The sequence below is a fragment of the Astatotilapia calliptera genome, chromosome 20 (genome assembly GCF_964374335.1).
Source record: "Astatotilapia calliptera chromosome 20, fAstCal68.1, whole genome shotgun sequence".
NCBI classification, from domain to species: domain Eukaryota; kingdom Metazoa; phylum Chordata; class Actinopteri; order Cichliformes; family Cichlidae; genus Astatotilapia; species Astatotilapia calliptera.
The window spans coordinates 26153236-26167306 of record NC_137441.1 but is presented as its reverse complement, the minus strand read 5'-3'; the positions used below and the strand labels follow the sequence as shown (position 1 = coordinate 26167306).

Here is a 14071-nt window from a genome sequence, read left to right as displayed (position 1 = left end):
ACAGGAAACTAACTGGATTCTCAACAAACACAATACATGATTATGTGTGGATACATTTTGTAGGCGGGCTGATCATCAGCCCATCAGGCCCATGCTGTCAGGATAATGTTGCAGATTGATCTGTGATTGAAGTTTAATTAACATGAGCCCGAAAACCTGTAAAAACCTGTTACAGTGTTTTTGGTGCCCAGCTTTAATGACTGGCTATAATCTTGTAGGGTGTTTACTGCTGCATAAGAATCATCAGTATTAGTTCCATTATTTCATTTCAAAAGATGCTCTTAATTAATTGTTCTAGTGATTCATTTGTCGCTTTGTTTTTTTTCTTCGATGCAATTAATCCTTTGGTGTGTCCTTGGTGAGAAAGTGTCTCTCTCTTCATCTGAATACATTTTAAATGAGCTGCCTGTGGCTTGAGTATAAATTTGATGTTATTTTTTGCTCTTCTGCGGTGGCAGAATTTCGTCAGATTAGCAGCGCGTCTGGTTTAGAAGTCGCCATTGTGCCTCCTGCCCTGCTCTGAGTCTCGTCTGGCAGTGTTGTGTTGCGCTGGGCAGGGCTTGGCACCGTGTGCAGGGGGGACAGATGGTCTTACGTGTGATCTAGTTTGAGGTCCAGAGCCGTACCCCGACAGGGACCCTGGCAGCTGATAAGCCTGGCTTGACGTCCGCGGTCCCTGGGTGGGACTCCGACAGCGACTGCGACACGACGGGCCACCCAGGTGTCGGCCAGACAGAGACACTCTCCTCCTCTCTTCCAGCCACCACAGCCAGCTGTTTCATCTCTGCTGTTACCATAACAAACAGGAAAACATTACAAAACAGGCCTGAAAATCTGTTCAAACACCATGATAAAACTATAATGCCAAGATAGCCACAATATTTCCAGCAATTTGCACCAGTTGAGTAACCCAACAAGCCAGGTTTATTATACCCACAGCATGTAAAGCATACTGAAGGGTGAAATCAAGCAGCAGACAGATATTTTCAGACAGCTTTAGCACAGAAGCTTAGTGGGTGGGTGGGTGGTTGTAACGTCTAAGCTTTTTAATGTGTCTACAATTGTGCGTGCCAGCATTTTGGGAGCGATAGGTTTGATGGATGGAGACAGGCTGAAGCCGAACTGCAGCGCTGCCGTTTTGTTGCCGCTCGCGTTATTCATGATGTTGTCGTGCATGAGGTTATCACAGCAATGCTCTCATCCCCCCCTAACGCCGTGTCACCAATCCACGGCTCTCAGCACCAGGAGACTCATCAAGTCATCATAGATCAACTCATGTTGTCATGGATGGCATTGAAAAAGTAACAAGGGCAAGCTATCGGGTGCCCGGATAGTACAGCAGGAGCTGAAAACTGCATTTATTTTAGCCAACCTGCGTGACTCTGGGTTGGCTGGCCTGATGCACTCCACGGTTAGTCAGCACTCCCACTGCTTTGCCAGCTCAGCTTTTATTCCTTGCTCTGGAAATTGAGTTTTGCTGGCCCTGTAATGTACTCAAAACTACATCTGCAACTGACTGATAAATCTACGCTTTGTTGCACCTGACGGATAGCTGTGAAAATGAAAATTCACCGCGGCACGTTGCTGTGTCAGGAGGAAGGTCACTTTAGATTTGCCTCTTCCCCACTCAGGATGATGCCAAAATGACCATTTTGTCTCAGAATCCAGTCGCAAAGCTAAACTATCTTCTTAAGCTCGTTCTGTACGATGCGACGACAGGTTTATGTATTGTTTCGTTGAACTGCTGTCTCTCCCTGGCTGCATGGCAACACTATGAGAGCAGGCTTAAAAAAGCACAGCTCCTTCCACGATGAGTAAATAATATCCATTATTTGCTGAGGGAGAATGGCTTTGTATTTACACAGCAGTGATTGTGTGTGCCGCGTTACATACATGAGGGTGCTATTCGGCCAGCTTGATAAATACCACAAGACAGCAGATCTTTATTGCAGACTAGCAGTTGGGGTCTGACACTCCAAAGACCAATTTCAGACCGTTAACAAGGCCTGGACAGGAATACCTCACAGCAAAATGTCACAAGGCCTCCCTTTCCGCACCTCTTTACGCTTCCCCTTCTGCGGCTCCCCTCTCGGTTCCACCATCAGCTCTCCTCCGGACATTCAGCGAATTGTAGTTCCTCTCTTTCAATTTGCCCACCATGTTACCTCGTTCCACAATGTGCTGCCCCGGGGGATTGTGGGTAGGCAGGAGCGGTGGCCCCAGCCAGGTCCGCAGAGAGCTGATAACCTTTCAGTGTTGCTTTAGCACGCTGTGTAAAGAACAATCAGTGCTTATCAACCTCGACGACAGGCGAATGTTAATTCAATGTCATGCAGTCAGGCTGCAGCGGGAGAATGGGAGCATCACTTGGTTACGCTGTGACAGCCTGACGTCTTCTGCCAACAAATAACTTTAAGAAGACTGGAGAAAGGCTTGTTTTTGATTGCCTTTCTGATATGTAATCTCCTCTCTCTAATCTATCTATAAAATGCTACTAAAAATGAATTTAAGGTTTACAGACCCCTGCAGCTGTCATTTGTGTCACAACTGCATAAAGTCTAAAAACAATAAGTCCAGCACCATAGCAATACTGACATCAGAAATAATACATTTGACATTTGCGAGGGCCTAAAACCAAATTACAGCTGCTAGCCTGCCACTAACATGTTGGCCAAATGCCTCCATAAGTAGGTTTACTGTGTAGGGAACACAGCTGCCTGTGTTGTTTGTGGTTTATTTTGAGTAAAACCTGCTAGAAGTGCTCAAATAATGTCACTGTCCATTGGGGCTTAAGACTGCAAGTTTGAAAGTGTAAATCTGGGGGTGCTGAGTGCAACAAAAAATAAAAAATAAATAAAAAAGCGGTCTAACCAGACATCTGCAATCCATTTCCTTCTATTATTCACCATCGCCGCCTCAACAATTCCCAATCTGTCACTGATCTGTTAATGTTCAATTTGCATTGTGGGTTTGTTGGCATCAGGTTTTGACAAGAAGAATGTGTAGACTGAAAAACCCATGGTGCTGCTGCATCAATTTTACTAATGCATTTGTCCATGCTAAATGAACACACTTTTCTCCTCCCACAGTTACTGGACAACAAGACACATGTAAAAAACAAAAATATATATAATATATAATAATTTTTGAAAAAGGCCCCCTGTCTGTTATTACAATCTGCGTTTTGTGTGTTTTTTGACCAATTTTCAGTCATGTCATTTGTCACGTTCTAATATGGCCACAATGATCTCCAGTGTATAAAAGCTATGATCTCTTTAGGTAGGCAGGCTAAAAACAAATAATCGCCTAAATTGTGGCTACACCTGTAAAACACAATGGAGATATGCCACCACCACCACAGCCTCCAGCTAATTAGGACCTCAGTGGGGGAAAAAGATGGATTCATCTGCTCTCTGATGATGCCAAGAAAAATGAAGATGTGTGCATTTTGTAACAGGATCAAATTTATGGCCAAGCTGTAGCTGGACTCAACTTCTCAGAGTATAATTTAGCTTAAACAAATGAAACATTATTATGTTTTAATTTCCACCAAGAAAAAAATGTCAAAACGGGAAGAGGGGGGGAAGCAATCTTTCTGTGCAGTTGCAGTGAAAGCTTGCATTAGCAAGAGAGTAATTTATGGACCGCCAGCTGGCCTGTAAAGGTTACTACCACAGGCAATTCTGACATGCTAGTTCAACAAGAACCTCATTAAAATACTACAGGCTTTTAGAGACATCAACGTATAAGGTTACCTTTGTGTCTGGTGAGCATAAAAACAACAGATTTGTTTGTTATGGGGAAAAAAAAGTTGACTTTTTCCGCAGTTTTTCTCTCTCGCTCTGTGAATCTGTCTCTCTGTCTAATTTACCTCTTTGACCTGATGTCTTTCTTTGCCTCCCAGCACGAATTGTTCGCAGCCGTCAGTGGTGTGAGATGGCTCCCTGCATGGAGGGGGAGGTCTGCAGCCTCCTGTTCAACCGATCCGGCTGGACCTGCACCAGGGGCAGTGGTCGCATCAAGACCGTCACGGTAATTTACTAGACGTGACATTAATATACGCCATATGCACATAACAGCAATGCGCCTACATTTTCAGCATGAGCGAACCCCCGCCAGCCGATAGTGTCAGGTGAAGCCTGAGCCCTGGGCTACAGGGAGTATATTTCAGTCAAACAGCAGGTCAGCATCCAGGTTTCAAACACTGCATCAATAGTGGAACAAAGATGCCAGAAAATTCATGCAGCACTGCTCTCTGTGGGATCAAACTTTGAAGATTTTTTTAGATATCTTTAGGCCTCAGTCTGGTTTGTTTTACACTTTTACAGGAGTTTTGAATTTTGGTAATTCAAACTTTTGAAACACTGAAGCCTGAATCTGTAGCATATACAGTAATAGTGGTGCAAAGATGTGTTGGGAGGTGCATAGGAAGAAAATCTCATGAAATTAGTGAAATCATCATTAGTTTTTACTGATCTGCAGCTCCTAAGTATAAGATGTTCAGCTCCAGAGCTGCTGGATCAGCCCTGTGCTGTATCACATTTGCACTGAAAGCAAGCAGTGTACCATATTACCCGGGCTACTTGTGGAAAACTTTCTTTTTCCTACATCCTGGATTATTTTACAGAATGGCTTAAACACACTAGCCAAGGCTCAGTCATCTCCTCCCAAAGCTAAAACAAATCATTTGAAGCCAGTCAAATCTGAATCTGACACCAAATCACACGAGCTAGGAACTGCAAGTGAATCACACATTTGGAACAAATGTTCTGTAGTTATTATTCTGTCTTTGTGTTTTTATGGAGAAGGTGGAAGCTGATGGAAAACGTCTGCAAATGCAAATGCAAGACAGATATATGTAATATGTAAAAATGTTGACCAAAGCATTAGGCAGTGTGCAGACAGATAACATTAGTGTCTGACCTCTCTCTGACTTTGTTAGAGATTTAAACGAATGCAAAACATGTTGAATTTTTAAAACCCTCAATATGGTGTCATCTGGTCCTCTGTAGGCTCCTCTCACAGTGCATCCAATGCCTCAGAGCTGCCAGTGCTGCATCGCTTACTGAGCACTGATTAATTCTCATTTGATTAAGCAGCGAAACAATGCACAAGGAGCATTGCTAGTCTCCACGAGGGTTAACTTCATATATTTTTTGTATCAATGCAAAAGAATAATCATTATGAATGCGTTTGAAAGCAAAGAATAAAGAAAAATATCTACCCTCCAGACATTACTGCTTGTTTAGTGAACATTAGAGTCACCATGGATACAGGTCTCTCTGTCACTGTGTGCTTCACACTATATCTCTAGGCAATTTCACACTATGCAGCTCTATGCTCCATGAAAATGGAGCAATTTTGTATTCTTTCTGTACAATTCAATGTAATGCATTTCTCTTAGCAGGTGGCCACCTTCCTGCTATGACTTGTGGAGATATGGTGTTGATAACCTTTCTTTGACAAGTCATGGAAACAAATACTGATAGGTTTGTAGCTTGAACCTATTCGCTGGAACGTTGAAGACAATATAATTACACAGCAAAGCAAGACACGAGTAGGCAAAGTTCTTCATGTTTCTCGTGCACGGGAGAGAACCGGACAAACGCCGTTCCTTCGCTTGACCCCAGTTGCTCTCGTTCGTTCTCCCGTAACACTGTTCTTTTATTGAGGCTACATGAATATGCATAGGTTCATTAACATATGACGTCTACATACACACAAAGAGTACCTTGCCTGTGTGCGTGTGTGGTGTGATTTGTGTGAGGTCAAGATGTGACCCTGTGAAGACTCCCCAAAGCTGGTGCCAGGCGTCTAGCAGATCTATCTAAACAAAAGGCTCTTATACTTAAAGAGATATACGTGTGTTTGCTAAACCATATATCAGCAAGAGAAGATACGACCTCTCCTAGGAGGTGTGTGATCTTATGCTACACAGAGTTGTTACAGACCTCCTAGGATGAGACATTCTTTCAATCTACAAATGATTATACACCTCTAAGCATATATGGTTAAATATTTCTAAGCATAAATGACAATCAACAATACAAAACCTAACAAATACACTTCCTCCAAAAAACGTCAGCCGATCCCAGTTATACTGCTGGCATGTCCTCTATACTTTTGTTTAGAATGGTTTGCGCTTCCCACGTTCATGAAAATTTTGAAGAGGGCCTAACGACTGTTGGTGACAAGCTCGGCTGGACAAGTTTCTTTTTAGTCATCTGCTCCTTGAACAGCAAAGAGCCAAACTGTGGTCATTAAATCTCTGAGCCAACTGGCTGACTTTATAACTCTTCAAATTTTATTTCTGCACCACCTTTTTGCATTTACCAGTGTTACCTTGCTTGCTCGGCTTTTCGCTGTCATTCCCAGGGTGTCAAATACAGATTGTGCAGATCTGTCACAGAAATCTGCACAAGTTGTCTTCTGGCATCAGCTGCAGCAGTATCAGACACCGAGGCCTAACAATCTGCCAATGCATGATAAAATCTACGGCGGTGGAGAGAAAAAAGTTTATTTGTTAGCCAAGAGACTGGAGCTTTTGTCACATATTTTGGACATATTAATGGCTCAGTCATACTAGAGGAAAAATAGGACAGCAACCTTCTTGCCAGTAGGAAAAACTGGTGGTTGTTGTCAATTAAAAAAAAAATTGCAGTGACCCAAAGGTTGAACGTGCAACCCTCTCAACCTCTGGGCGATCGCTTATGATCACAAGGGGATTGCGCAGGTTGCCTGGGGAGAGACAACCTGTCTCCAAACAACCGCTGCCTGTCTCATTCCCTCGGACTCTCAATCATTCTCAGAGTGAAGATGTGCAAATAATTGCCATTAAATTTAAAAATGCAGACGGATTCCCAACATATTGCTATCCATCTGAGTTAGTCAAGTGCAACCCTTTTAGACAGCAACAGACTGGAAATGGTTGCAGACCTATTCCCTTTTTTCAAAGGCGACAAGATCATCAAGCTCTTTGCACATGATTGGCAGAATTCTGGCTGCAGCAGTCTCCAGCTAGTGTTGTTGCCTAATGTAGCATGAGATATCTAGAAATGCTTAGCATCTCTTGACAATGCTTCGGATGAAAACAGGATTTTTTGTTTTTAACTCCAGATCTTAAACTTTATAACAGTTGCTTCGTCTGACAAACTGAATACACACAATCACTGAAAAATAGTCTTTTTTTAATGAATAAAAACACAATTTCTGTCAGTGAGTATCAATCTAAAAAACCTTGCTTTGGACTCAGGACTTCAGTTCTGCATGTAGGAAAAGGATTTACAGTGAAAGTACAATCAAATATGAGACCGAGAGGTCCTGTGCAAGCATCCATGCGCAACAAATTGGAACTGAGACCAATCTCAATGTTGGCATAAACCCATTGTGTCACAGCGCCAATGCCAAAGTACCAGTTTGTATGTATCTGTGGAATACCATGTCCTTTAAGCTATCTCCTTTCAACAGAACATACATGAGTTCATTGGATCATTTAAATAACTGTAAGTGGCTCAATACAAAGAAGTAGGCTCATATTTATGGACAAACACTATTTTGATTGTACCTTCATGCCAGTAGAGTGAATACATTTTTTTACCTGCCTGATATCTGCCTCAGGTAAGATTATGTCAACAGAAAGAAACAGAGGGGTATAACTTACAGAGGCAGTGCAAGTGAAACAGCTTGGTGTTGTCAGCAAGAGATGACAAGATGGACAGAGCAGGAGAGACCGCTGTCCTTCCCGTCAGGTACAAGGCCAAAGGTCAGCCTCTGACCGGCTCTGTTGATTTTCACTCTCTCTTATCTCTCTCATTTGATGTCTCTTCATCTTGTTCGCTCCTCTGCCTCCTCCGTCCAGCAGCCCTGGGCAGCTGTGACAGATTTCACGCATGCATTCCCGCCGTGCTGTAATGTATCCTGACAGCACACTTAGGTTAGTGTTTTGCTTTTTGTACATACATAAACAAAAAATGCAAATGATGTGTTCCTCTGCACATTCTTAATTAGCTGTTGCTGAGCAGATTTTTGTTGAAGAAGTTAATCTGAAGTGATGTCAGTGGGTTTCTTTTTTTGGGGGGGGGGGTTGCTTGTTTGTTTTTTCTGTTATGTATTTTTGAGGGGGCAAGGATAGGAAGGATTTGGCAGTAGAAAAGAGGAGGTATCAAGAGGTATTTGTTGTAAGACCTAAAATGGGAGGAAAGCACATTCTGGAAGATAAATGAAAATGAGAAATCTATAAAGAGGATTGATCAGGCTGGAGGGGGGATAGAAGGATGAAGAGAGAGAACAGGATGGAGGACTTGGCTGCTTCTCGGCCTGCGGCCAAGCTCTGTCTGTCCACATCTGCAAGTATCTGGGAGAAGGAGAGTGCAGAGAGGAGGTTTTAATTGCGAGACAATCTGTCTTCACGTGGTTAATAATCATATTACACACTGGCATTCGGGGAGTGTGTTTTTCTGAAAGCTGATAATGGCTCTTTATTCATGCTGAGGTGCACAGGTTTGATGTAGGTGGAGCTAGCAGATACAACAAAGTGACAAATCTACCTGATGGTGGCAAATCATGCAGAAAGCCATGCATCCAATAAAAGACAATGTGGTTAGAATAATTATACATTGAAGCCGACATTTTTTCTTTTTCATATCTAAGTCCAGTATGAAATCTCTTTCTAATAACTTATCAAATCTATATGAATTCAGTCAGCCAGCTAGGGCTGCCACGATTAGTCAACTAGTCACGATTACGTCGACTATCAAAATCGTCGACGACTGATTTAATAGTCGACGCGTCGTTTGAAGCTTTGTAAGATCACAAAAGAAGCAGGAATAAGTAGCAGGATTTAAGAGTGTAATAACGGACTGAAACAGAAGATGGCAGCACTGCATGTACAAGGATGCCAGCTGCCGTTAAACCCTGAAGAAGAAGAAGCTTTGTCCCAGAATTCATAGCGCAGCCCAGCTCAGTTTCCAACAATGGCGGCAGCTAGTTAGTTTTAATATTATTCTATTACTCTTATTATTCTTTCTGGGTCACAAAATAAACGTTTAAAATATTTTTAGGTGCGAATGTAGCTGTGTAAACCTCAAATATCTGCTCAGTTTATCAAGACACCACATATTTTCAAAAGCGCTCCGACGTTTTCGGAGACATCTGTTACCCACCAGCTCGATAGCTAGCCCAGGGGCAAGGCTCACTAGAGCCCGTGAGAACACCGGACTCCCGGCAAATCGTTTTGCCGCTGTCTTTCGCTACTCAGGTTAAACATATATAAGTCACTTAGGTAACTTAAAAATGTTATTGTTTGGCTTTTTTTTAGTATTTTATTTGTTCCTGAGTAAATCGGTTTGGCTGAGATTAAAGTTATAGTTTTTACACAGCTGAATAAACGTCAAGCAGACAACTGATTATCAGAAGTGTGAGATGCTGGAGAATATAGCAAGGAGTTTATTAAACTTCACAGAAACAATCTGCAAATTTCATTGAAATTTAATAAACTATCATCTTTTAATTTCTGTGCAGCAGCATCTTTCATCGTCTTTAGTTTTAGTTAGCACATACCTTAAACACTTAAAGCTGTAAGCTAATGATAGTTATATAAGAGCAGATGCTGCTGGTGCAATAAGCTGTAGCTGTACATCCAATGGATGCATGATCTGATTAGTCGACTAATCGCAATAATAATCGGTGACTAGTCGACTATCAAAGTAATTGTTTGTGGCAGCCCTACAACCAGCTCAAGCTAGTTTCTATGGAGTGCTGCTTTCATTAATGAAAGGAAGAGACGTCAACCTGTCAGCCTATCACTTTCGCCCAGACAGAGACATCTCAACAACTATTTGACTGATGTCAAATAATGAACTGTGCAGGTCAACACTGGAAACTCTTTTTTTTATATGAATCTACACAGTCCTCAAAAAGAATAGGACTTTTGTGTGTGTGCGTGTATGTGTACGCTGTGACCTTTCCTCTAGTTCAAATATCAGGCCTGAATGTAGATAATAAAATTTATAATCTATTCTGGACATGAGCCACCCTCAGGCCAAAATACAAACTCTGCATACCAGAAATCTAATCAAACAGGCAAATTGCCATTAATTTGATGCTGCACACTAGTGCTCCCATGGGGATAAACTCTTTTTATTTTAACAACCCCATGGCCTTCCCTACTTTCAATACTTGACATTTTTGGGGCAACTAGATGTTAAAAATGTTAGTATGTTTCATTAGTTGTTGAGGTCTTTGTTCTTTACCTCAAATACAGTATCTAAAGAGAATATATATATGTGTATATCCTCATGCATTATATAATTATTTATTATTAATAATAATGATAATGTTGAAAGAACCTTGTGATATAAAAGAAAATGCACAAATCTGTGCACTAATGCTCCATATACAGTGCCTGGATGACAGGAATTTTGCGGCTGTACACACACAGTGGCTTTCAGCTTAAAAGCTTTAATTCAAGGGGTTTAACAAAAGTATTACATTAACCGTTAAGAACCATTAACAGCCATTTTAAATACACCCTGCCAGCCACCTAGCCATTTTCAAAGTCTCAAAAGAAACTGGACAAACAAAAAAAATATAAAGATTGTTTGCAGGCAATGACTGACTGATGTCTAAAGCCCATGGAGTGTTTCCTCCCTTTTGATAACCTGCCAGGTCTTTATGTAGCTGCTGTTGCTGCTTGATTGTGCGTCTTTTTACCTTCAGTAACTGAAAAACGTGCTCCGTTGGGTTGAGATCAGGTGGCTGATGCTGTCATGGAAAATTTCTTTGCCTTGAGAAACTCTTTGTTTGCTTCAGCAGTGTAGACTGTCGACTTTAATTAAAAAATTATTGCACTTTTATATGCTGACTGTACGTGATGCATTTTTTGGAGTTGCAGTGTCAGCGTCACAGGTATAATAAAACCTTAAAAAAAAGTCTAACTATTGTAACACACATTAATTAAGTGATTTGTCAGTTTTACTGCAATATATAGACACTCCCATATTAGACACATGTCACTGCACCTGCAGCTCTTTATAAACACAACCACCTCCCATCACCTCAGCCTCCTCCTTACCGCCCGCCCTCTTGTGAGTGCAGCTCATGGTGGCACTGCCAGGTCACACACTCCAGCCTAACCTGCTAATGGAGTTTGCATATGCAACCCGCTCTCCACTGCCAGCTAGCCATTAATATGAATCACTCTCTAGAGGCCCCTCCAAACAAGCTTGCAATTTGTCTTCACTAGTGAGCTGCTGAAAGGTCTACATATGATATTCTCCAAGGTGGAAAGCGCAATTCAGGAGGGCTGGGGTGGGGTGTTATGAGGTTGGTTTCATACACTTGACGGGGACACGGGGGGGTGGGGGGTGGATTTAAATTGCGGGGTTACACAAGAGCACAGTTGCATGCCGGGGTCTGTGCTATTGAACGGAAGCTGGAAATGTTCATAAGGTGGAAAATTGACAAGACAGCCAGGGAGAATTTAGGACAGTGAAATTAGTTTTACTCCTTTTAGGCAAGTGAGAGGCTTGTGAGATTGCATCACTTGCTCTCTGCTTGGCGAGAGCTCTGTTGAGAGCACTACTGAGCTCTAATATCAGCCTTTGCTAATGCTTTGCGTTTGCAAAGTGATGGGCTCAAATTGAAATTCTGCATATCAGAAATGCTTCTTCAGTGCGGAAAAAAAAAGATAGGACTATTTTCCTGAATATTGTTACTTCACAGGCTAGCGGGAGCTTAAAGTATGAAATGTAAGTACTTGAAATCCTGATTTGATCATAGTCAGACTGCAGACTCGTGCGCATTTCGACCCACAGACAATAACTCGATGGTTGGTGGGGAAAAAATACCCCAAAAATCTTCATACACCCACACAACAAATGCCATTGCTGGGCTAGTGTGTGGCCTGGAGGGGATTCGACCAGTCGTAGTTGGGCATTTTTTGGCAAAATGAGGAGGGTTACAAAATGAACAGGATACGCACAGACGTACACACACTGAGTGACCCAGTAGGTCAGAGAAGCTTGCATGTTTTTTTTTTTAGCATTTTCTCTTTTTTTCTGCTCTGGTGGCCCTCCTCCAGCTATGTGCTCTTTGTTCCAGCATCAGCCATGGTAAAAAAAAAAAAAAAGCCAGCGCAGTCTGTGTAGTCCTGCCAGTGTTGCTGTAAACATAAAGACATCATAGCCAGTTAGCATTGCCGGCTTTTTGAAAGGATGCCATGACACAAAAATCTTGATTTGTACAGGAAGGAATAAGTAAAAGGTGTGCCTTTATGAGAAATAGAGCAAAGAAAAACAGGTGTTTGGCTAGAAAACATTCCAAATATGACACCAAAGGGCAAAACAAACAGATAAAACTAGATTTTTGGCACTGTGTCAGTTCAAATGTTCCCGTCCAGTTATGAAGGAGTTATGAAATTCTCACTTCTTTCATAAGAAGTGAGAAAATTACATGGACAGATGATGTAGTTCCACAGTGTCGTTATGTAACACTTGCTAGCACCTCAGTTATAAAGGCTTCAGTGTCTACGACAAAGGACCAGGCAGCCAAGTCACGTGTCGCCATGGTCACTGCTGTGCTGGCAGCCCATCTGACCAGAGACAGACTTCTAATGAGTTTGCTTCTCAAAGGCAGCCCAACACACTCCCAGGCTCTGTCAGGGACACAACTATTTCTCTGCAGCTTCTTGAAATAAATTGTTGATTAGTTGGTGAGGTTGGAGACCTGCGGTAGAGATGACAGTTCTCTGTATGGCTTGGAATCATTAGTGTAAGAGGCTAGAAAAGGATGTTGTGTCCAAATAGGAACAACAAAAAAACAGTACAACTGAGCCTCAGGTGCACTGCCAAAAAATGTCAAAGCATGTCATCTATCTCAAATGGTGTTCTATTTTTCCAAACAGCTGGTGAAAACTAACACTGCAGTCATTGTTTCACCTTTCCAGTGAATATAATTCTACCGAGTGTGTTTGATTTCATTTATAACACTTAATTATTCAAATAACATGAGAAGCAGGTGGTATTATCTCAACCCTACAGGTAGAACATGATATACATGATAAATCTCACGATAACCACCAAAAATGAATTATCCTAATAACAGGTGGAGCTAAAGTCAGATAAATATCATTCTCCTGTGCCACAGACCCTCATTCTTGTCCCAGAATTATTATGATACAGTTATAACACACTTTTTCTATGGGCACTGTGTGAGAGAGAGTGTGTTTTATTTTAAGTCAGCTTGTCATACACCACAGCCAGAAATGCTCATAGATCACCAAAACTGAGAGTAGTATCCAAGTTATGCAATTAGCAGGTAGGTTACAAGTAAGCTGCTACATGTAGCTAGCTTCAAGCTTTCCCCTCAACTAGTCTAAACCACTGGACTGAATGTATTTTCTAGCATACGGGCTAACATGACTTGCTGAGCAGTTGAAAGTTTGGTGAGCATGCTTCCAGCATATTTAGCTAACTAGTTTCAGTTAGCTAATTAGCCTACCATATTGGACTCCTTTGACTACCATACTGGACATGAGGGAAAAATGTCTGACCGATTTTCGACCTGTTCATGCTATAGCAAGAATCTCCTTATCATTGATTTGCTTGCTTGGAGATTAGAGCGGTTGCTTGTAGTTTGCATGATAGACACCAACTCATATGATAACAGAGAACATTTCTCCTTCACAGTAAAAGCTGTGCCTCAAAGCTGCTTTGCAGTCTATTTCTGCTTTGCATCTTGTTTTTCACAATTTTACTAATGCTCAGAGAGCAGCTGTTTACTATTTGCAGACAAGGTGGCATGTTCCGTGCAAACTGCTATCTGCTAGCAAGCCACGCATTTGAACATTTCGAGATTTTCTAGTTGAGGATTACTCATTTTTTCCCTCTCAACTGATGGTTGTCATATGGTCTCTACGGCTGAGTGATTACTTATTCACTTGATCATACACTGTCACACTATCCTGTTTTAGGGTATGAGGTTCCTAAAATTACAGTGATATTCAATGTGGCTGCGCAGTTATGAGCTGAGCTGAGATTTCTGTCTTCAGTTGGAGGCAACGACTAGGTGTTAC

General features: G+C 41.8%; 1 protein-coding gene across 1 annotated transcript in view; it reads left to right on the top strand.

The window, feature by feature from the left end:
- tafa5l (TAFA chemokine like family member 5, like) overlaps positions 1-14071 on the top strand; it is a 44465-nt gene that overhangs the window by 21249 nt on the left and 9145 nt on the right. Inside the window, exon 4 of the mRNA XM_026153223.2 lies at positions 3905-4032. Coding sequence (XP_026009008.1) covers positions 3905-4032 — 128 coding nt within the window. The remainder of the gene's footprint in view (positions 1-3904; positions 4033-14071) is intronic.